Consider the following 22,768-nt stretch of genomic DNA (forward strand, 5'->3'; position numbering starts at 1 on the left):
ACTACATTCGATAGCCAGAAATCTGTTGTCCCTCAGCACAATCACAACCGCAATATACGATGGCTACCACCCTCCCACAACCCGAGATTGTATTTAGTTCCAGATAGCTTGCGGTCTACGAAAAGTTCTTTTCAGATAACCCAACGTTTCCAAATTGGACAGAGCCATAGGTACTTGGGTCAAGTCCTTACATTGGCCTTGGTTATTCTGAACCGTGTCAAGTTCTTCGATATTGATAAACTCATCGTGTTTGTTGGCACGGTCTTCATCCCTCACTTGCAGGTGGAGCAAAATAACAATCCGTCGTCGCCCTTGGAAGTTTGGAAGCGCAGTGAATATACAGACAGTAGCAAAGTTGAAGGCGCGTCAAATGGTAATATCTTGCTCAACTACCACTGCGAGACCAGGCTTCATCATGATTTAAAAACACATTTGATGGGTGACTGCAAGTTCGTCGTCGAACTCTGCATCAAAGAAACAGTCCATTACGCCAATCAAAATCCGGTTAAAGTTCCAAATCTTGAACTTCGGCTTGTTCTAATCAACCAGGTGCTTGAAAGCAAGGCGAAGGGAGTCCAAGACAAGGAACGAAAGTTATTGACTTATACGAGCTCAGCTTCAGGCCAAGGGCCAATTTGCTTAAGATTTCTTTTCCTTCCTAGTGACTCATTCCTAAATTCTCTCCAACAATGGATACATGACCGTTCATTTTTTTTTTTTTTTTGAATCAAACTTTGATCTACATTGCAAATTTACAACCATCTCGTAAACTGCCCAGATAGGAATATTGTATTGATATTTGAAAACAGAGTTTGTGATATCATCAATAAGATTCCTCAATGGTTTGGAGACTTCACAACATCGAGTCATTTTCTCCGAATGCTAGGTATATTCTAACGGTACAATAGCTCATGTTAATGACATGGCTAACTTTCAAGGTCCAAAGATATCATAAGACGAATATTTAGCCGTTTTCGCTCCTAGCATGGCCGATACATAGGCTATGGTATGGCAATGCGACTTAACGATAAGATGGCAGATGGGCAGTCAATCTTTGAATGGAATTAAGACGTGCTTTGCACTTGCAGTTGCAGCTTGACTCTTCACTTCGGATTGGCTTCACAATCTTCTATTGTATTAGCGCATTAACACGATTAGAATGATACGATAACACTACCACAGCCAATGCACTGAGTAGATCAAGCAGAAAACACAATGATACAGAGAGACTGTGGGATTAGGCATGTCCTACACCTCCACTCTCAAGCAGAAAGAGACTATTCCTTGCCGATCTCTCATCTACTGTTCCTAAAACGCCAGCAAATCCTTCCAACTCCCAAGCCATTATGCATTTCATCATATCTTCTGTCTCAACTGCTTCGTAATAATGCTATCATAAAAAATCATCTGTATTGTAGCCCACAACTCAGTCATAATATTCTCCTCATTTCTGCATCAACGGGTCACCATATCTGTTTTCTGCCATTCACATCAGCATTTCTACTCCCCCTCGCCGTCGCCCGGAAGGAGAAACTTACTGCCATCCCAATTTCTATCAAGTAGCCCCTCCCAAGCCCTATCATATTCCTCCTTAAACTTCTTTGAATTCCACGAACTACCAGGCGCACCATGATTAACCTTTTCCTGAGTAGCGTTTTTGGAAGGTGTGGTAACTGGTGTGTCAGAGGAATTGTGGCTGGGAGCAGAGTAGAGTTCGGGCGGAGAGTCAGGAGCTTCCATTTCGTGATCTTGTATATGAGGTTCTTGGCTTGAGAAAGCTTCGATCCCAGCAGTTGCTGCGGGCTGTTGTTGATCTATTGGGGAGTTTGTGAGATGGTTGGTCTTGGGGTTGAACAACTTAAGGCTGGAGGATGAGAGTTCTTATTTACCTGGAGATTCGTGTGCTGACATTTTGGTAAACTTTTACGGGGCCGTATTGGAAACCTCTAGATTGGAAAGTATGAAGAGGGCAGATGTATTCGTTTTATGGCAGTGAATTTGGTTCTCACGATTGGAGATTGGATGAATGAAGCTCTGAAGTCAAACACCCCACAGCCTTGCCCTGCAGGCTGCTCTAGCTAGCACTAGCGTGGTGTATCCACTTACCAAGTCACATCCCTTGCAAACCCAAAATGTACACCCCTCAATTTTAATCATCCCTCCACAACTCATCACATTTCACTCAATTCTTCAGGTAAAAATTAATACGAAAATTTGCGAAATCCATTAGATAATGAGCAAAAAACCATCGGCTCCTAGTGCTTGGGATGACGACTGGGAATCTCAAGCCGATGCATGGGATGCAACACCTACACCGAATAAAGCGGTCGAGGACGAACCCAAAATTTCTAAGGCTGAACGATTAGCAAAACATGCGGAGACTAACAAGAAGATATGGGAATCTGCGTATGTTTTGCTACACGCTTACAGTCTATATTGTTTTGCACTCTAAACTAACACGATCACTCGATAGCGAAACTCCAGGCGGCCTCTCAGAGCAATTTCCATTCCTTCTCCCTCCAAATCTGGCCAAACCTGTCCCATTAGCTACACCTTACAAAGCGCCTCTTACACTTCTATCTCGAAAGCCCGCTCCTAGAACAGTCACTAAGATCGATCCTCGTACTGGTAAAACAATCACAGTTGAAGCAGAGGAAGAAGAGGAAGTAATTGTGGCAGGCCCAAGTGCTGAGGAATTGCGTCAAAAGGCGCAGCGTGAACGAGAGGAAAAGCAAAGAAAATACGATGAAGCCAGAGCCAGAATCTTAGGGACGAGTTCTTCACCAAGAAGTAATTCTGGAAACGGGAGAGGGGGTAGCGGTAGTAATACTCCCAGGAATGGAACACCCCCTCTACAGGCAAGGGGAAGGGGTAGAGGAAATGATGTTCGGAGACAGGATAGTAGGCCAGATAGTAGAACTGGACAGAAGGAATTATTTGATCCAAACTATACACCCAAGCCCGGATCGTTCACAATACAGAAAACGTCTAGAAATGGAGAAGGATCACGACCAGCATCAGGCACATCTACGCCAACATCACGAGAGAACGAACAAGTTATTAGAGCACCAAGAGGACCTGACGCAACAGGCAGAGGATTTGAATTCGCAAATCGAGGTGGAAAAATGGGTTGATTTTCTGCTCTAGAGTTATCAACTACCAACCTCCGCCAATCTTATTGGCAATTTCTATTACCCTCTCTGCATCACCAGCGTTCTTACCGACATCACTAACGACCTCCCTATAAGTCGTATACACCAATCTCTCCAGATCTAAGCCTGTTGTTGTCGCCCAATGCGACAGGGTATCTTTAATGTATGAGGGTGAAATCCCTTCAACTAAATCATTACGGTCATCAACACTCGAGCACACGGTACTATCATCTCCAGAAAAGTATGCCTCGTCGACTTGGGCCAGCCACATTTTTTGTTCTTGTGGACCAGGTTTTGAATCGCCTTCCAATCGACTTGTGTTTATTGGATCGTCAACCTTAATTTGACCACCTCCGTTGGTACACCCGCCCGGACAAGCCATAACTTCGACGTACGTATAATCAGGACCAGTAGCTTTACCATTCGGCCGTCTGGCACTTCCGATTGGTTTACCACCCGGCATCCGAGACGGCCTGGCTGGCTTTAATCGTCGAACAAGATTTTGTATATTCCGGAATCCATAGTATCGAGCCGCCTTGAGTAATATATCGCCATTATCTGCGACAACAGTGTAATCCACAACATCTGCGTTACGACCTTTGATGGTTTGGACGGATGATCCCTTGTGCTGCGATGCAAAATAATGTAGAGCATAATGAAGGTTCCCGCCAGAAGAACCGGCGTCGCGACTACCATTGCTGCTACTTCTGCGATTAGATGGGAAAAGAAAAGAGTTTAGCGTTGGATCTGGGAATGGTATGTGTGAGGATGAAGGTAGTGGAGTTCGGGGTAATTTGGAAAAATCGATGCGCCTAGAATCTGCGAGCATGAGTAACTCCTTGCTTGTGATAACAGAATCAACATCTCTAACGCCCCTGGTTCCAGTCCCTTCCCAAACGGCGTCGGTCAATTCCTCTCGACTAGCTTCTAACTTTTTATCGAAACATGGCATAACCGCTACGTGCCATATCCTCTCAGGTGAAATACCAAGCTTTCGACTTAATGTCGTCTTTATAAGAGTTCCCATCAATGCTTGTGGTGACTTCATTCGCGATAAATGTGGTAAAACGTGTGGATGTGTCTTTTCTGCGTAACATACCCATCCAGGACACGAAGATGTCAGAATAGGTTTCTTAGTTTCTTCCGTGCCGTTCATAGAGGCTATAACTTCCTCAGCTCCAAGTACCAAACATGCCTCCCTTGTAATATTAGTATCTACCACCCATTGAAACGCATTCCTGTAAACCGCTCGATTCTTTATCCCCTTTGGTCCACTGAGTAGATGCTCAATCATATAGCCTGCTTCTCGTTCGGTGACTCCAAAAGTAGCCGCGATACTTGCTCGCGATTGTGGACTCACACTTGCGACATATATCTTTCCTCCTTGTTCGAGTCCCTCTACGCTTACACCTGTTCCCGTCGCACTTTTATGGAGGCGAATACCAGGTGCTGAATCTAATTGTGATAATACTTCAGCATGCGATTGCAATGATACAAGAACGGCTTCGGCGGATGTCACACATCCTGAACAAGCGAGACAGTCTGTGAGAGATATTTGCGCAGGGGGTAAATCAGATGGAAGGGGGGCGTCGGTGTTGAAGGATATTTCGAGTTCCTAGACAGATACATTAGGATTAGGTTGAGGCGAGGAATGAGAATGAGCATACATTATCTGCAGAAGGCTTCGCAGCAGGCAAAGTCTCGACAGGTTTTATACATGCGACTCCTGGGGATATAAAATCGTTCAAATCGTCTGCTGAGAGAATCGCACTCATGATTTCGATGAGGGGTGCGGACGCTGAATGCGCCGCTTTTTCTTTTGGTTTATTTTTCGTATAGAGCTGATATTGTACAAGTTTCCGTTTCCGTGAGGAGTTTTGCAAAGGAAAAAGGTATAAATATTATCTTAAATGCCGGAGATGTATGAATCTGAAAGGTGGATGAATCTCGTTATCTTGACAAAAATTCGACGATTGGAAATCATTTACAATCACAATTAAGATAATTCGTCAAAATTGATTGCGAGGATCGGAGCACGGAGATGGTGGCGTTGACAAGGGGTGTGGAAAGTAGCCCCTCACTAAAGATGCAGCCGTGCCTCATCCGATCAGATGGTTGCCTTAGGCCAAGAACAATGCAATGACGCAAAATTACGGTTCCTGAGATGCTGGGATGAGCTGTTAGTAATAAAGCTGATGCACATAAGAGGCAGCGAGGCACTGTGAACTTGGATAGAACTTGTACTTTTGAAGTCTTTCGATATCGATATCTAATAAGTAAAAACTGGAAAGCTTGGGAATACAAACAAAGCTCTTTTCAACTGATCACAGCAATCATGGACGTATGTACTTTCTCCCTCGAATACTAAAAGTCTAGTTTACTGACTTCGATAGGTCTTTTACGCCTACACGTATGGAACGGCCGGATGGCTTGCATTGCAATCCATTCCATTAATCGTATCGCCCACAATCATAATCACAATGCTCTCGCCTCAATATCGAGATGCTACCAGTAAGCACATCCCATGATTTTCTATTCAACCTTCCGACTAGAATCTAACAGCGCCTAGCCCTTGAAGAATACTTCTCCCGGTCACTTGGCTTCACCCTGCTGACTCTGGGTATACTAACCGCTCTCCTGACCGGGTCTGTTCCCCTAACATCCTCTATATCCGACACCAACTCCTCTGCAGTCACCGATTCTGAAAGCGACCCCAAGGCTCCTTATGCAGTCCCCGTCCTCACCATTAGCACTCTCTATCACGGTCTCGTAGCATTTCACTGTTATGCACGCTACACGACAATGGGGACCTTTGCATTTGCACTGGGCTCACTCGGCTCAACAACACTATTTGCGATTGGAGGGTGGTGCTTACTTTTTGGAACGTCGAATGGAAGAATTAGCAAATCTACTGGGGCGGATAAGAGGACTAGTGGGTTTCCTTTTGGGAACCAGGAGAGTGCTAGCGCGAGGAAGAGGGCTAATAGGAGAGGCTTGTGAGGAGGTGTAAGGAGGATTTGAAGGAACTTTGAAGGAACTTTGAAGGAACTTTGAAGGGACGAATATGGCTGGATTGCTGAGGAATATAACAAAAGTTAGATACGACGAAAAGCTCTTGGGAGATGGACTTGCGTATCATAGGCAACTCGGTGTTGTGAACTGGACGCGAGCTATTTGTCATATGGGGGTTATGCCGAGATTTTATATCCCAACTTCGGCCGTGATTCGCATGGACTCAAATTGACGATTATACTATCAGACATACACCGCATCTCACCACCTCACAAACCCATATCCATGTCAAAGTAACCTTAACTCAACATCCACCTCCACACACTGCTCCTTTACCTCGTTTTCGAACAGCTAGAAACGCTACAGTCAGCAGCACACGGACAAAGCAAGGAGTTAACGATTTTTCCATCCAGAGATCTCCTCGATTGTTCCCTGGTTCCATCACCTCAATACAAAGCCTCTAGTATCGGAAATGGACTTTGACAATGACTTTATCTCCGCCTGGCTGTCCGTTGTCCGTAAGTTCTTTTGGCGTTGCATCGCATTGGCAAGCATTCTCGACGATGCCAGAGTATAGCGTACACGTAAAACTCCAAAGTAACATATTGCCACACACATCCAGTAGTAAATATCTCAACCTCACGTGTTCTCATGATCGATCTTGGGGAGCCGAATTTCCAATCCATGGACTTAACCTATTAAACCCGAGCTCGCCAATAGCGAGCACCCCTATTACCGATGCTGAAGTGGATTTCCCATGATCAATCGCATCGGAACTTTTATGGATGATATAACCATCTGATTAAATATTACAAATCACTCTTTGAGATCCCTTTGGGCAGGTAGATAAAGTATTGTATGGCGAGATCAAATATATAAAGACGATGGATGGTCCCATTTTACTTCTTGCATTCCAGCAAGAGCTACCTACCCCACTATTCCTACAATTAAACAGTTGTGCGATTGAGCTACCCCTCCATCACATCTGGATTCTCAAATTTTAGATAAGAAAATCAAATACTCAACTATAACACCCGTACAAAATCTCAGCGAGTCAGCAAGAAGAGAAAAATCAGACAAAATGGTTCAATTACTCGGAAAAGACGTTGGTACCATCGGATATGGCATGATGGGTTCGTGTTTCCTCCTCGCCCCCCTCTTTCTCTATTCTCTCTCAAATTCAATTCCGAACTAACACCCTCTTCTCCAGGTCTCTCTTGGCGCCCTGAGCCTCAACCCCTCGAAGAATCCATCACTACCCTGAAAGCTGCACTCGAAAAAGGTTGCAACTTCTGGAACGGGGGCGAATTCTACGGAACTCCCGAGTACAATTCCCTTACCATCTGTGCCGCCTATTTCGATAGATATCCTGAAGATGCAGACAAAGTTGTTTTGAGTGTTAAGGGTGGTCTCAATCTAGAGAAATTTGCACCCGATGGATCTCCAGAAGGTGTCAGAAAGAGTGTGGATAAGTGTTTGGCACTTTTAAACGGCAAGAAAAAGATTGATATTTTCGAATGTGCGAGAGTGGACAAGGATACCCCGATTGAGGTTACGATGAAGGTTTTGGAGGAGGAATATGTGAAGACGGGGAAGATTGGGGGCATTTCTCTAAGTGAGTGTTCGGCGGAGACGGTGAGAAGAGCCGCGAAGGTTACGAAGATTGTGGCCTGTGAGGTTGAAGTTGCTTTGAACACGTTGGATATATTTCAAAATGGGGTTGCCGAAGCTTGCAGGGAACACGATATTTTGGTTGTTGCGTATGTATTTCTGATTTCTATGGATGGTATGGCATGGCTAATGAAAAACAGATACTCACCGTTAGGCCGAGGGTTGTTGACTGGTGCAATTCAAAAGCCGGAAGATCTCCCCGAGGGTGATGTGCGTCGAACCTATCCACGATTCCAGGGAGAACACTTTGAAAATAACAAGAAGCTTCTTGATGCCGTAACCAAGATTGCAGAACAGAAGAACTGCACACCGGCTCAAATCGCTATCAATTGGCTCAAAGCTATTTCCAAGAAAGATGGCAATCCAGAAATCATTCCAATTCCTGGTGCCACCACAGTCGATCGTATCACAGAGAATGCAAAGGAGGTATCTTTAAGTGCAGCCGATTTGGCGGTGCTTGATTCGATATTGAAACAATTTCCAGGTTCAGGCCATCGTTACCCAGAACATGCACAAAAGCACCTAGAAGGTTAAAATAAAAGCCTTGACGGGGGAGAGAAGTTAGCAATCATGTAACAAGAGTGAAGTAGGACACAATGAATATATATTAAATCGTAAAGCTCAGAATAAATGTGTAATGTGTTTCTGTCGACTTGCAGATGCAGTTGCCTGTATCATTCCGAATTGCAGAACTCGAGGGTTATTCATCATCGCGAGAAGGAGAAAAGAAATAAATGTAATAGAGCGAGCATGAGCTTACCTATATAATTATCGCTCTCGAGTCTCGCAGGTAGCCCAAGTTCTGCTGCCATGTCTCCAGAGCAAAATCCATCGCAATTGAGAACGTTGATGAGACGAAGAGTAGTTTAGAATATTTTATTGAGAAGAGAAAATGTTCACAAATCCAATTGAAAAAAGTGGATGGTTAACAGTTACAAGCTACACGGAAAGTTCCGAAAGCTCTTGGCTTTGATGCTTCGCGATCGACATCATTCGGTACAAGCCAACTGCGTATTCACAAAGCTTCTTTAACAATCAACAAAACTCGAGATAATTCACCATTCACGCCACCTTTCTAACTTTCACTTTCTAAGCAATTGCAATCGTCGATTCTCCTATTTAATTGTTACTTTTGACTTCTCCAACATGGCCGACGACTCACCTCCAGGATCTCCCCTCTCCGATCTCTCCTCGGACGCATTTGACGACGAAGACAACGAACGGATGGCTGCAGATGCTCACATGCCGCCTGCTAAAAGGCAAAAGACAAGCAGCGACGAATCTTTGCGCATCGCCACATCTCGTGGTATCAAAATGGATGGAACAGATGGTTATTGTTCTACTGATACCGAAGGAGACATTCCAGACTCTCCAAGCATCGTTCAACGACCTGAAGATGCTCTAGATGATTTGCACGAACAAATCACTGTTTGCGCATGGCTTGACTGTACTAAGGGAGATTTGGGAGATATGGATCAGTTGGTGGATCATTTACATCATGATCATATTGACTCTAGACCGAAAAAATACACATGTGAATGGTTGGCTTGTCCGAGGAAAAGTCAGCCACAAGCAAGCGGCTATGCTTTGAAGGCGCACATGAGAAGTCATACTGGAGAAAAGCCATTTTATTGCGCATTACCTGGTTTGTTGTCTGCAACTGGATCTTAGAGTACAGCTAACAAGTAATTTAGAATGCGATCGGGCTTTCACACGTTCTGATGCTCTTGCCAAACACATGCGAACAGTTCACGAAACCGAAGCTCTTCGTCCTTCCGATCCTATTCCAAAACATATTCAAGACCATTCAAAAGGGCTACCTAGACATCCTCAACCCAGAGTCGTCATGAAACCATTTCCGGATTCAAATCCGATGGCGGGCGCGCACATTTCACCATTAGTTGAACCCTCATTAATGGCAACATCATATCCTCCTGAATTGGGAATTACTTTGGAAGAAGAAGCGAAAGGCCCAATTGAGCTTTGGAAATTACTACGAAAGCAAATACAATGGGCAGAAGAGGAAGGCGAGGCGCTAAGAAAGCAATGTGAGATCATGGAAGAAATAAGGAAGAAGGAATGGATGGAGAAGGAAGTCCTACTTGACGTTGCCATTGCAAAAGACTTGGAGATGGAGGCGAAAAGAAAGGCGGCGTTTGCTGAGCTTGCGAAGCTTCCCAGAGAGGAAGTCGATTACGTTATGAACGAAGAAGCAAACTCACCCAGCATCCGCGGCGCTGACTATACGGAGCATACACCAAACACGGCTATGTCTCCAAGTAGGACTCCATTTTCACCTAGGGATCTGACGCCATTGGAACAGAGCCAAGGACCTGTTCAAGCAGACGCGGCAGAGGTTTTGACTTCTATGTCACATGCTTAAGGGCAGGAAAGACATGGGATAGGAGGGCATGGAAGGCAAAAATGTCTCAGGGAGCTTTTGCATGTCCAAACGTCTGAAGGCTATTGGAATAATAAGTGTGCTGGAAGGAATAAAAAGGGTTATGAAATATTTACGAAATCGACTGATATCAATTCGGATAATCAGATGGAAACTATGGCAAGCAAGGCGTTTTCTGGAGCGAAGCAAAGGTGTAGGATGGAAACGCAGAGGTTCTGCTTCCGTGTGTATCAATAGTTTAGCAGGACCCCAAAACATTAAAGCGATGTTTAATACTATAATAATTATCTAGACAGTATCTCGTGAGACCTGGTACATTCATGGCAGATAACAGAATGTGACAAGGCTGGTATTTGACTTGACTATCTATGACCACATAATCAAGTATCTCTAAATTGTTGAAAGTCCATACCAGAGACGAAAATTTACTCATTTCCATTGATTAAGATCATTTTTTATTGTAAAATAGTTGTGAAGCATGTATATCGTAGCAGACTGTATCATCTAACTCATCCAGTGCAGTGCTCTCTAGATTTCCATCCCTAGCCCTTCAAGTAGATTCACAAATATACATGGAGCAAGAAGAGAAGAGAGTCGATGATTGATCAATGAAATGAGCTGTGGAAATTAGCGAACTAGTGGAGCGAAGTAAATACTGATTGGGAAGTGATTGGGAAGTAATGTTATTTATTAGTTATATTGTGCAGCAGGATGATTCGGAGTGCTTTTATTGTAAAGTGGAATGAATGTTGGATTGGTGGTTTATTGGAGACTTGTTGGTATATATGAGTGGATTGTTAGGACGGTGGATTATTAGTTAAGTAACAGATTGAATTGCGGATTGCTCGGTGGAAAAGTGGGAAGGGGAAAAAATGGAAAGTGGAAAAATGATTATATTTACTGACTGGGTGGATGGATGGGAGGTAGGAGGTATTTATGCAATGAAAGAGGAGAGATGTAGGGAAGGGAAGATGAGGTGGAAGTAATGGCGTATTCAGTTTCTGGTGGCTGATCATTATGATGTATCCGTCTTTCCGTACTTGTAGTACCTGTTGGATGCTTCTTTTAGACATGCAACAGAAATTAAACGAGATGATTCGCTTAATTTTAGACTTTTGTTGTTAGGTTTGTGATGGGGCTTATTTTGATTGATGGGTGTTATTTGGTGGGAGTAGTAGATGGATGCTAGGCTAATGGTTTGATGTGAAGTGAAGACGAGGGTGATTTTGATGGTACGGTTATGATTAGCCATGTATGAGATTTTAGACATGCAATAAAGGAGGTCTTTGGCTGATTCTAGAACTCTTCGGTGTTGGTTAGTCTGTTGTCCCTGCATATCTACAAAGATAGGCCAAAAGATAGAAGGGATGTGGCTAATTTGTAGTCTCATGGGATGGTTCTATTTCAGACCTTCTGTTATTCATTGTTTAACTAGTGCTAGGGACTATCTACTAATGGCAACCTTGGACTTATAGAGAAGTTGATTGTTCAGGAAAGCTTGAGCGGTCCCGTTAGCTGTGCATCGATTCAGTGTTCTAAGTGTTTCTCTCTGATAGAATCTACTTCATTTTATACAATATCAAAGTTTATTGTAGTAGTCTATCGGTGTGGTTTAATTTAGTGTTACAAACAATGCGGCCTCAACTTTAGAAGGTGAGAATTTGCATCCAGGTAAGATGCTTTTGGGTTTCTTGGAACTAGCAGATGTAATTTAGATGGCTGTTGTGACGATATATGCTACTTTACCTCACTTGACGACAAAATCATATTACTCTTATATTCGTATACAATTATTAGCATACACTTCATTGGACACAGCAAATCTTTAAGTTGCAAACCCGAGTTATTTGCAGCCTAGGCTGAAATATTTAAAATGCAGCCTCAATAACTTCAGTGATGCAAATTTTTATTTACGTCTCAAGTTTGGTTGTCATTCTGGACCTTTCGCCACTGCCGACTCATCTAGCTCATACCATCTAGTTTTTATTGAGGATCGAATTCCAGCCAGTTATTCTACAAACAAGACCTTCTTGGGCGTTCAAACAGTAACATGATATTAATCTACTGGCCGATATTCAACACCGTTCGAAGTTCAATCTACTAGAAGCGAACTGGGTTTGTGACAGCCAGATATGATTTGAGTTTCTGATCAGCTTCTCAAACGCGAGGTCTGATATGTGTCTAAATTTGCTGATCATCTTACATTTTTGCTTTTGAGTCTGAATTTTAGATGAGATAGCTCCGTGAAACTAATGAGAAAACCACCGACAGCGAACAAAAGTCAAGATGACGACCGGTACCAACTCATTCATATCTCAGCTTCAAATCTTACACCCACAAGTACACAACAACATCAAATTATAAGAAATCACGCCAATTAAAATTGTGACAAAGCTCGCTACCATCGCCGTACCAGGTATTGGTCTTCTTAGCCGTATCCGAGGAAGAATCTAGAGCCCAAGCTCCACGAATATATACCCTCGCGATCACTCTCCTTTTTGCACCACCCTTTAGAAGTCTATGATTCATACCTTATTTGTCTTGTCAATAGACCCGCTACAGATCCACCGATTTACTCAAGCAGAAAATATAAATGCGGTTGTTTATGTATCCAAAGAACCTACATGATCCCCACAAGACATAGTTGACCCGACACTCGCAAGTACCTAGACCAAGAATTTTAGAGACTCTGTTCGAGATCGGTGTTGAGTTTCTACCTCTGTTCATTTAGCACTTGATTCCTCACCCTCACAAGCAAGGGGAAAAATCATCAAGGACAATCAATGCTGTCTTGCAAAGTGTTATCGATCAAAGTAAAAAGTTGCGCATTGAAAGTAACAGTGAAAATGCAAACTGACGATGATGTTTTCAGGTGCTGTAAAAGCATCCTCATGACATTAATGCTGTACCATTCCAGGTTCTCCCCCCGAATCGCCCCCCTCCTTCAAGAATTTCTACACCTTGCTTAGATCATAGGAAATGTGAAACTACCTTGGCCTATCTTTGGTGCTCATGATGTTAGTGTTGACTTGCACTTAGATCTCCCACCGGTCTTCCATTTGTTTGCTTAAAATACTAGCAGACTGACAATAGTGCAGTGAGTGTTTAGAAGGGGAAGGGCAAATAAAAGCAAAAAAACAAACTTTATATCAGATAGTCTAAAAAATGTACTTGTAATGTAAGATTGCATAAATTCCCAATTACCAACCCACCACAGAGCTTGTTCCCACTTAGGATCACATAACGAAATACTATTCTCCAATACAAACTAGATTAGACGTCATAACACCACCCAAACAAAATAACTCTCTCTAAAGTGTTTCCCACTCTTCAAAATGAACCTTTCAAACATCAACCAACTTCTCCTTCTCCCCACTGAAACTCTTACTCTTCTCCACCTGCTCTAAAACCTTCTTATTCCCTCCGCTATTTTTTCCCTCATATTCATTGTCCTCCTCACTCTCATCTTCCCATTTTCTCGTCCCCTCCAAATCTCCCCTATCAATCCTGTTCGAAGCCTCCCTCTCCCTCGTTTTCTCGATTCTCATTCTCTCCCTCTCCTTTTTCGCTTCTGCTCTTCTGATGTCCAATACGTCTTCCTTTTCCCTCTCCCTCTCTTTAAGCTTCTCTTTTTCCTTTTCTCTGATTCTCTTCTCTTCTCTGATTTTTGCATCCGTCCTCTTCTCATCTGTACCCTTTCCCGCAACCACCTTACCCTTAAGCAGCTTCTCCATCTCCCTCAATCTCTCGAGCACTCTCTCACCATCCAAAACCCCCATGCTGGATCCCCTCTCCGTCTCTCTCCCAACTCTACTACTACCTCTCTCCCTCTCCTTCCTCTCCATCCCACCCCCCACATCCGAATCTCTCAATCTCTCCACCCCCCTATCAATCACCCTCTCATACCCAGGAAAAAAACCCGGATTCTCCGCCTTGAACCAACCCGGCCAATCACTCAATCCAATCAAACTAAGTTCAAATCTCGTTCTAGGCATCTCATGTTTATACCGACAATTTTCCGCCCACTTGCATCTTCTATTATGTGTACACCAATGTCTACACGTTTGTTGTTGTCCTTGCTGTGTTCCTAGTGTCGATGTGGTATTACGCGAAGGAGCGTGGATTGATGTTGACAGGCCCGGTGAAGAGTGCGATTTTGTGGCCCGACTTTTGGTATTCATGGCTGTGTTCAACGTGGAGGATCTAATAGGCAAGGAAAGAGGACTGGGAACCGCTGTGTCGGGTCTAATTTTGACAAATTAGCACACAATCACCACAAAACTGCCCCTTCTCAATTCGACAACAGATACATACCCACTACTCCCCATCACTCCGTCTTCATCTTCATACTCATCACTCTCTTCATCCGCCTCCAATCCAACTAGTCCATAAAAGTCTCCACCACCCACAGTCCCAGGTGGTGCTTCCCCCTGCAACCCCAAATTCAACATTCCTCCTGTCTCCACCAAATCCAAATTCCTCGGCACCCCTATTAAATCCACACCTGGGGGTAATTCATCAACCGCCACTAGCGGTACTACTTGTCCCGTCTTGCGGACTATAAAGTAGCCTGGTCGAGGGGCTTGAGTCGAAGCCGGTAGATCTTGAACTGGGCGGTCTCGAGTCGTAGCTCCTCTTTTATTGGTTTTAGTAGACATATTAGTCTACTTGCGACCTGTTGTGGTGGTTTATGAAAAGGATATTCGTTTGATTGATGTATCATGTATGATGTATGGTGGGCAGCACGGAGAGAAAAGGTTAAGGGGGTATGAGAGGTGGATATATAATGTTGAAGAAAAACTTAGAATCAGGTAATTGACTCTCATGCCTCAACAATCTATGAGTGATTGCACTCGTTTGCCCTTTAACGTATGAATTGTACTATACAATCAATTGTAAAAACACGGGACCGGAAAGCTCTCTTCTCGTGTATGTCATTTAAACAAACTTTATTGATAGAAATGTCCAAACTCTCTTCGCTTGTACCAATACACTTACATTTACGCAAATGAAAAACACAAGAGTGTGCACGTGAAATCGCAAATAGGATTGCCAATACAATGGAAAACAATAATCATTAGCCGTACTGCAGGTTGGTGATATTATACTCTATTCTGTGTTACTCCGTGCCATCGGGTATCAAATGCATGCTAAGATATACTCATCTCAATTCACTCCTCCCTACCAGGGAATTTCTTCGAATCTTTGAATTCAACTCTAACCCTGGCCTCCATTCCATCTACACAAAGACCGACATCTTTTGTTGTATCCTCCAACTCCACTTCTCTTTTCATGAATTTGCCTGCCTTCGATTCCTCTACTTGCCCGTGCGTTTGCGAAACAGCTTTTTCAATTGCAATACTAGAACCTTCTATAGTGGATTGCTTTTGGTTCAGAGTAGACAAGCCAATAGGAGCCAAAGCCTCTCTAGTATTGTCTACAGCGTTATCCTCATCATACTCGTCAATATCCTCATATCCAGCCACGGGATCCCATTCTCCCGTTTCCCAAATCAATTTCAAACTTAATGGCCTACGATTTAGTAACCTCCCAACAATCCCCTTGACTCGATAGATGCTGAATGCTTTGGGAATCTCTTTCACTAGTATGGTTTCCTTCTGACCTATCTCAGGGTTTGCAGGAACGCAAAATGTGAACTTGATCAGGCGTGCTTCCAAAAATGCAGGATTGATCTCTGCCTTCTCTCTCCTCACCACTGCTGGGGGCCCATGAAGGTCACACAACTCCTTGTATCGTTTATGTTTAGAGAGTACTATAGATTCCTGCTCTGATTCCACAGCTCCAAGTTCCTTGCCTATCTCGGAAAGGTAGAACAATTCTGCGTTATTTCGATCTTGAGGGGAAATGCTACTAAAGTTCAATTTCTGAAGGTTCCCAAGACGTGCTAATGTTAACATGAATTCCTCGTTAAGACTTCCCATTGTCGACTCAGCGCTTGTTTCCGGATATATTAGGTTTTTGGATATTCGTAGGGACGTCATGCCTGGGAAAATATGGACGAGTTCATCTACAAAATCCCAATTGTTGATTTTGTTGGAAGATAGATCGATATATGATAACTTGTTATTGAAGACTAAAGGAGCGGAAGACTTGACTGCGCCTGGACCGGTCATCGTTCCCGTTGTATGTATTTTGTTTCCTTTCAGAAGTAAAGATTCGAGGGATGTGAGCCGAGTCAATACCTCCAAATCTGCAAGTGATGTGAAGTCATTATACTCAAGGGTCAAAGAGGCCAGAGAAGAACTCGTGATGGGTGAACTCAATCTTTTAAAGCCATTTGAAGATGCCGTTAGAGACACCGTGGAAGTGAACCTTTGCAGGAGTATACAAAGTTCATTCCAATCAACTAAGGTCGAATCTACCTCCAGAGCCTTGATCGTGCTGAAAACTTCCTCAACAGAACCTGACATGATTGCATTTAACATTCTGCTTGTGTCAAGCTCTAGTCGGTTTCCACTAAATAACAATATTAGCCAAGCCCAAATAAATATTGAGGGTGCTTACTTTAGTCTTAGTGTTTTCAAATTCTTCAACTGCGAACAAATGTTTTCTATCTCGTTTAAAGATACAAACAAATTTCTGCTCAAATCAAGCTCAACAATACTTGGACATGCTTCTCCAACTGTAAGATCAGTCGCTGTAGCCACCACTTGTGTAGCGGAGGCATCAAGAAGTCTAGTATGAGCCCTATTGATGCGCTGTCCATCAACCAGAACAATTTTGAGTTCGTGCACCTGAGCCTGTTGCTCTGCAATCTTGTCGAATCCAATTTCCTCAGCTACTTTTCCCGATATAACAATCTGCTTGTCCGGGTTTAGGCCATCTCCAGAAGCATATTTGTGGAATACCGCTTCGACAAAGCTCTGCTCGGGATCTGGTTTCCTAGTAGGGCGAATAAAACTTGCTGGAGTTGGTGCATTACTCAAACCTATGTATATATTAGGAGCTACTTTTACATATATCTCCCATGACGACAACTTACATTTGAAGTACCCTTTCCCGTCATTCTTGCCCCGCGAAGGGTCGTCCCATTCAACCCCAAGCCAATCCTTCTCTGTATCCTTGACCTCTCCAATATATCGAATCGTACATAACTGTCCTTGAAACGATACCCGTTGACCTACACGATAGTTGTGATTTTGTGACATTGTAAAAGAGGTTCATTCATGGATTGTGCTCATTTGGAAATAAAGTTGCAGCCTTGCAAAGAGAGGCTGAACCACAGCCGAACTTTTTTTCGCGACATCAACATTCACTTTCCCATCACAACACCTCTACAACACATTTACGCTTTTTTTTTTTTTCCATCGCGGTGATCTTGATTCGATATAAATCTCGAAATTACGACTACTAGATTGATTCTCTCAAATATTAAATTCTGAAGTTTTGACACGGTTACTACCACTCATCAATCTTCAAGCCCACCAGCCTTGAATCCTACCTCTACCCTCATCACCCACATCATCCACCCAAGATGGATTACCAAAACCGCGCCGGCAGTAAATTCGGTGGTGGTGGTGTCGCTTCCACCAGTGCAACCAATGCCGACCGCCGTGAGCGTCTCCGCAAACTCGCTCTCGAGACTATCGATTTAGACAAAGACCCCTACTTCTTCAAGAACCACGTCGGCTCTTTCGAATGTCGACTCTGTCTCACCGTGCATCAAAATGATGGTTCCTATCTTGCGCATACCCAGGGGCGCAAGCATCAAACCAATCTCGCACGACGTGCTGCACGCGAGGAAAAGGAAGGCCGGTCGGGGATCGATCCTATCACCGGTTTACCTGTCGGAATGGTAGGAGCGCAAGTCAGTGTTCGCAAGAATATGGTGAAGATTGGACGGCCTGGCTATAAGATTACGAAGACGCGGGATCCGGTTACAAGACAGCAGGGATTGTTGTTTCAGTTGCAGTATCCCGAGATAGTGTCGGATGTGCAACCGCGGGTCCGGTTCATGAGTGCTTTCGAGCAGAAGGTGGAGGATCCAGACAAGGATTTCCAGTATATGTTAGTAGCGGCAGAACCTTATGAGACGTGCGGGTTCAAGTTGCAAGCAAGGGAGATTGATCGCTCGAATGAAAGGTATTGGACTTGGTGGGATTCGGATTTGAAGGAATTTTGGGTCCAGATCATGTTCAAAACGGAGAGAGAGGAGAGATACAGTGGCGTGCCGGGTTTGGCTCCTGTCAGATAAAACGAGAGGGCATTATTGCATGGAGTTCGTGGGAGTTAGTAATGGCTAAATTGTACTATAATATGAGATCACAGGAACATCACCAGGGACGGTATAATCAGGCAGTTGATATTATTTCATTTTTTGATTGAATGTGTAAATGTTTCCCAAGGTATACCCAGGTACATCAATTTTAACCTAATGTTTCCCACTATGATCACATTTAAAAAGTTCTTCCCATCCTTAAAACCCACCCCTATGCCGGAAGTCTAGAACTAGGCTGTTTCGCTCATGTGTGCATCCAGTCGAAATAAAATCAGGAAAAAAGAAACAGACCGCTAGATGTCAGACGTCTAATTGTAATCTTGCAGAACATGCAATCAATGGTATCTGGCTAGATTGACTTTTAAAAGGCCATGTAATGACAACTAGGAAATAGAAATACTTCACTCCAGGTGAAAACTTGTTAGAATAACAGATATTCATGATTTGACTTATGCGGTAGCTGGACAGCTCCAATGCGGATCCGCTCAGTTGAATAGTGGAGAGATGTACCACGATTATCTGTAGTTGGACTCGAATCTCTTGAATGTGTAACCAATGAATGGCAAACTCATCTCTGGTATTTCCTCCCGAGAAGTACCATTATGGGCAGCTGCAGCTTGAGCTTGCTTGAGATGGGTTGCGTTATCAGTTTGATCAATCTCGTCAGTTGGGAAGTATGTGGTATCAACATTGGAAGCCAGCTTAGGCTCGAATGGAGCACGAATACGACGCAAAGTATCGAATTCAACACCACGGAAAAATTTATGGCTCTTGATTTCGTCGGCTGATACTCGTCCGAGTCGGTTCTCTGAATTACAAACAAGACTAGTGCACACAAAGTTAGATTGTCAACTCAAGAGGGAACAGTCAGGGGTATTCATACCTTCGAATGAGATTTTCGGCTTCAGGTCCAAGTTGAACATCCTCAGGGAAGTAGAGATTCGTACGCCAGGCGACAATCTTTCGATATGTGTCATGGGCATCTTCGGCACAGAAAGGAGGCCATCCGACTTGACATTCGAACATGATCGTACCGAGACTCCACCAATCGCAATCATAGGAATAACCATGTCCACTGAAAATTTCTGGAGCAATATAATCGGGTGTACCAACAGTCGAGTAAGCCATGACTCTTCGAGACTTTCTCCAGTCATTGATAACGCTTCGGTTGCTAACTGTGAGGTTGATCTCGTCAAGATTGACTGATTGTCTGTTGTTTCTAGGCTTATTCGATTTTCCTTGCAATAATTGTTGATAATAAGAATTGTCGTGTAGTTTATGGAAACCAGTGGATAGACCAAAATCAGTCAATTTAACATGTCCACCTCGGTCAAGCAGAATGTTGTCAGGTTTGATATCACTATTTCAATTAGCATATGAAACTTAAAAAAAATAAAAGGGGTCGAAGCGATCCCCTCCTATCTTGAATCGACTTACCGATGAATGAAACCAAGCTTGTGTACAGCTTCAATAGCCAACACAATTTCCGCAATATAGAATCTCGTAATGTCTTCAGAAAAGATCTCATATTTGATAAGCATAGTCATCAGATCTCCTCCTGGTAAAAACTCCATCAACATATAAAGGAAATCTTGATCCTGAAAGGTTGTGAAAAGCTTAACAACCCAAGGACTGTCCGACTCGGCCAAGATGTCTCTTTCAGCACGAACATGTGCTAATTGATCCTTCTTGAACATCTCACTCTTAATCAAAGACTTCATAGCATAAACTTTGCCATCTTGCTTCTTTTGAACCAATTTGACCTCTCCGAAGGCTCCCTTTCCAATGATCTTTAGTGTGTTGTAATTATCAGGTCTGTCCCTGGTTCGTAAAAATCGTAGATATTTGGCCTCTTGTTTGCCTGCATTCGACCATGTTTGTTCTCGGCGCGATTGGGATTGATTAGGATCCGCAAGACGTTGTTCCATTTCGCTTTGTCTATTTCAGAGAGAATCATTTAGCACAAGTATTAATTAACATCAAACTTTTTGGAATATCTCACCTAACATTGCGGTCTCTGGCCCTCTTGACACTATCTTTGAAAAAGTCTGCAGCTAATTGCGAACATTTCTTTTGATTGTTTTGTGTCAAGTTGCCATATCGATCTGGGTTTCTTTCTGGAGCTGCCTGAAACTCTGGACGAACTTGTTGTGAAGCTTGAGTCGGCATAGGATTCAAGTAGTTGGAGTGACCTTGCGGCTGGCCTGGTGCTCCAGCAGTTCTTGGTCTTTGGCCTGGTGATGCTTGACCTTGACGATTACCATATGGTGAGCCTCTGCCCCCACCTAAGTTTTGATGGGAGAACTGGTGAGCCAGACCATTCGTAGCGTCGTTTTGTAGGTTAACAGATCTTTGCTGGTAGGGCTGCTGCTGCTGCTGCTGCTGATACCCAGCAGGAGCTTGTTGCTGCGGATAGCCCGAGGAAGGGGGGTATTGGTTATTCATGAAGTATCCTGCGGGAGGCGCGAATCCTTGGTTGTATGATTGTGGTGCGCCTTGTTGAGCCTGCTGTTGCTGTTGCTGTTGTTGTGGCTGCTGAGCTTGACCTCCGCCTGGAAATATTGGGTTTGGGAAAGTTGATGGGGTCGTTGGGTATGCACGATCGTTTGGCGCGAATCTGTCGTTTCCGAAGTTCAAGTGAAGGCGGTTGTTCATTGGGTTACCATTGGGATTATTATTACCGGCATTACTGCTGTTGGGATCCATCTTAATTGTATTGGTAATGGATCTAAGGGAACAATATTGGTGAAACGGAGTAGTGTTGTCTTGATCCTGGAGAACAGGAATTAAAGTGTAAGGAAGTCGCTTTTGCTAGTTGTCAAAAGCTCCGTGCCGCCGCTTGGTGCGTTGTTCTCGACGAATTCACTTTTGCCTCTACCCCCTCTCTAGTGATTTACTCCTTTTTGATATGCGAATAGACGAAAGCAAAGATGTTCACGGGTTCTCGCCGATTCTCCAAAAGAATTGAATTGAGAAGAGTTTGGTTGTGTGTCCAACAAATACAGACAGACAGACAGACAGACAGACAGACAGACAGACAGATACTCTGCACACAAATTTTCTACATTTATAAAGGGGGAGGGGGGGAGCATTCAGGCTTTTCCGCACCGCTGATTTCTTGCTTCTTCCTTTTCCCTGGCGTAATTAAAGGGATGGAATTCGTTTGGCTCTGGCTTTGCCTCTGTAACATGTAACTTTTCGTAGCGAAGCTTGGTGCTAGCGTTTTGGATCCAAAATCAAAGCTTAGTAGTTCTCCTATTGGCTCCTCAGATCATTGCTTGCTCGAAAAAGGAAAACCTGGGCACTCGTCAGGGGGCGACAGAGGTGGACAGCTACTCCGTATATTACAATTTGTCTCCCATTTATTAATTATTATATCATACCGTCATTCGTCCTACGCTCTCGCTTTGCAGGCTGGACGGGAGCTTGTACGTCGGAGAAATGAATCTGAAATCAGTTCTCTGCCCATATTGGTGGCACCCTCGATCTTCTGTCTAAGGTGTCTCGGGTGTGTCAAGGAGCAGAGCGATGATCGAGCTCGCACAACCAAACTACTCGCGCGTCGTACATCTCTAGAGAGATATTGGATGATGAGCCTGATCGCTGCCATTTTGAGGAGGGCCTTCTATGATAATTCTAGGCATTCCATGCGTTCTATGCACCCCTTAGATGTAAGTTTCAACAGTGGGAGGTGTTTGCCATGCATCTCCCCTGGAAGGTCTAGAAGCCGAACTCCTCTTCCACATCACCATGTCTACCCTTCGAATAGCATGTGTACATGGGCCCTGTACAAGAGGCACGCATTCACACATTGCCTTGGCCTACCTCTGCGCACTTTGGGTGCACCACGCAGCTATCTACGGTACGAGACATATCAACGGCGATATTTCAAGTGTCCTGCGAATCGGTGGTATGAGGCGAGGTTCCTCACTCCATCGCTTATTGGTCGTTGCATTCGAACACAAATTAGCTCGGCATACAATACCTAGGTACCTACGTATACTTCGTACCTATCCACCCAGGTAGATACTTTACATGATTTAGAACTCACTTGTCAGTGGTCACGAATTAAGGAGCTTTAAGTTTTAACCCACAGTCCCCGTCGATATCCTCCCTAGTGCATGCTTATCTTGAAGGAACAGGGGTCCATTCTCACATGCTTTGAGCCTCAATTTACCACCATTTGGTGTATCTATACGAACGATGGCGAAACGTCAAAATATAGGTACGGAGTTTAGTTTTGCTACGAGCTTTACACGGGTAGACAGAATTCACTGCAGCAAAACTTTACCC

The 22,768-nt window shown here is 43.9% G+C and overlaps 10 protein-coding genes across 12 annotated transcripts; 5 read left to right on the forward strand and 5 right to left on the reverse strand.

The window, feature by feature from the left end:
• Positions 1-1,114: 1,114 nt before the first annotated feature.
• BCIN_11g05040 (hypothetical protein) lies at positions 1,115-2,007 on the reverse strand. Its single transcript, XM_001558359.2, has 3 exons — positions 1,890-2,007; positions 1,539-1,814; positions 1,115-1,479 (listed from the first exon to the last, which is right to left on the reverse strand). Exons 1-3 carry the CDS (start codon positions 1,909-1,911, stop codon positions 1,445-1,447), a joined length of 333 nt encoding a protein of 110 aa, XP_001558409.1. The 5' UTR covers positions 1,912-2,007; the 3' UTR covers positions 1,115-1,444.
• A 128-nt stretch (positions 2,008-2,135) lies between these two features.
• On the forward strand, positions 2,136-3,178 carry BCIN_11g05050 (hypothetical protein). Of its 2 annotated transcripts, XM_024696045.1 has the most exons (2): positions 2,136-2,406; positions 2,474-3,178. In XM_024696045.1, the coding sequence occupies exons 1-2, from the start codon at positions 2,234-2,236 to the stop codon at positions 3,132-3,134; spliced, it is 834 nt and encodes a 277-aa protein (XP_024551849.1). In that variant the 5' UTR covers positions 2,136-2,233; the 3' UTR covers positions 3,135-3,178. The 2 variants fall into 2 exon arrangements, with proteins under 2 accessions (XP_024551849.1, XP_024551848.1); XM_024696046.1 differs by having other exon boundaries at positions 2,136-3,134.
• On the reverse strand, positions 3,140-5,120 carry Bcnar1. Its single transcript, XM_024696047.1, has 2 exons — positions 4,820-5,120; positions 3,140-4,767 (listed from the first exon to the last, which is right to left on the reverse strand). Exons 1-2 carry the CDS (start codon positions 4,925-4,927, stop codon positions 3,157-3,159), a joined length of 1,719 nt encoding a protein of 572 aa, XP_024551850.1. The 5' UTR covers positions 4,928-5,120; the 3' UTR covers positions 3,140-3,156.
• Positions 5,121-5,313: 193 nt separating this feature from the next.
• Positions 5,314-6,880, forward strand: BCIN_11g05070 (hypothetical protein). The gene is made up of 3 exons (XM_001558356.2): positions 5,314-5,493; positions 5,546-5,663; positions 5,722-6,880. The coding sequence occupies exons 1-3, from the start codon at positions 5,488-5,490 to the stop codon at positions 6,150-6,152; spliced, it is 555 nt and encodes a 184-aa protein (XP_001558406.1). The 5' UTR covers positions 5,314-5,487; the 3' UTR covers positions 6,153-6,880.
• Positions 6,881-6,989: 109 nt separating this feature from the next.
• BCIN_11g05080 (hypothetical protein) lies at positions 6,990-8,459 on the forward strand. Of its 2 annotated transcripts, XM_001558354.2 has the most exons (3): positions 6,990-7,297; positions 7,375-7,924; positions 7,976-8,459. In XM_001558354.2, exons 1-3 carry the CDS (start codon positions 7,246-7,248, stop codon positions 8,367-8,369), a joined length of 996 nt encoding a protein of 331 aa, XP_001558404.1. In that variant the 5' UTR covers positions 6,990-7,245; the 3' UTR covers positions 8,370-8,459. The 2 variants fall into 2 exon arrangements, with proteins under 2 accessions (XP_001558404.1, XP_024551851.1); XM_024696048.1 differs by having other exon boundaries at positions 7,375-8,459.
• A 347-nt stretch (positions 8,460-8,806) lies between these two features.
• Positions 8,807-10,531, forward strand: BCIN_11g05090 (hypothetical protein). Its single transcript, XM_024696049.1, has 2 exons — positions 8,807-9,480; positions 9,530-10,531. The coding sequence occupies exons 1-2, from the start codon at positions 8,982-8,984 to the stop codon at positions 10,216-10,218; spliced, it is 1,188 nt and encodes a 395-aa protein (XP_024551852.1). The 5' UTR covers positions 8,807-8,981; the 3' UTR covers positions 10,219-10,531.
• Positions 10,532-13,408: 2,877 nt separating this feature from the next.
• Positions 13,409-14,918, reverse strand: BCIN_11g05100 (hypothetical protein). Its single transcript, XM_001558350.2, has 2 exons — positions 14,551-14,918; positions 13,409-14,481 (listed from the first exon to the last, which is right to left on the reverse strand). Exons 1-2 carry the CDS (start codon positions 14,892-14,894, stop codon positions 13,581-13,583), a joined length of 1,245 nt encoding a protein of 414 aa, XP_001558400.2. The 5' UTR covers positions 14,895-14,918; the 3' UTR covers positions 13,409-13,580.
• Positions 14,919-15,323: 405 nt separating this feature from the next.
• Bcpac2 lies at positions 15,324-17,436 on the reverse strand. Its single transcript, XM_024696050.1, has 3 exons — positions 17,240-17,436; positions 16,762-17,185; positions 15,324-16,713 (listed from the first exon to the last, which is right to left on the reverse strand). The coding sequence occupies exons 1-3, from the start codon at positions 17,403-17,405 to the stop codon at positions 15,408-15,410; spliced, it is 1,896 nt and encodes a 631-aa protein (XP_024551853.1). The 5' UTR covers positions 17,406-17,436; the 3' UTR covers positions 15,324-15,407.
• Positions 17,437-17,571: 135 nt separating this feature from the next.
• Positions 17,572-18,522, forward strand: Bcprp11. Its single transcript, XM_001558347.2, has one exon. It carries the CDS (start codon positions 17,732-17,734, stop codon positions 18,449-18,451), a length of 720 nt encoding a protein of 239 aa, XP_001558397.1. The 5' UTR covers positions 17,572-17,731; the 3' UTR covers positions 18,452-18,522.
• A 35-nt stretch (positions 18,523-18,557) lies between these two features.
• On the reverse strand, positions 18,558-21,468 carry Bccbk1. The gene is made up of 4 exons (XM_001558346.2): positions 20,478-21,468; positions 19,913-20,413; positions 19,359-19,835; positions 18,558-19,300 (listed from the first exon to the last, which is right to left on the reverse strand). Exons 1-4 carry the CDS (start codon positions 21,179-21,181, stop codon positions 18,991-18,993), a joined length of 1,992 nt encoding a protein of 663 aa, XP_001558396.1. The 5' UTR covers positions 21,182-21,468; the 3' UTR covers positions 18,558-18,990.
• Positions 21,469-22,768: the final 1,300 nt, after the last annotated feature.

This window comes from Botrytis cinerea, chromosome 11 (genome assembly GCF_000143535.2).
Source record: "Botrytis cinerea B05.10 chromosome 11, complete sequence".
Lineage (NCBI taxonomy): Eukaryota > Fungi > Ascomycota > Leotiomycetes > Helotiales > Sclerotiniaceae > Botrytis > Botrytis cinerea.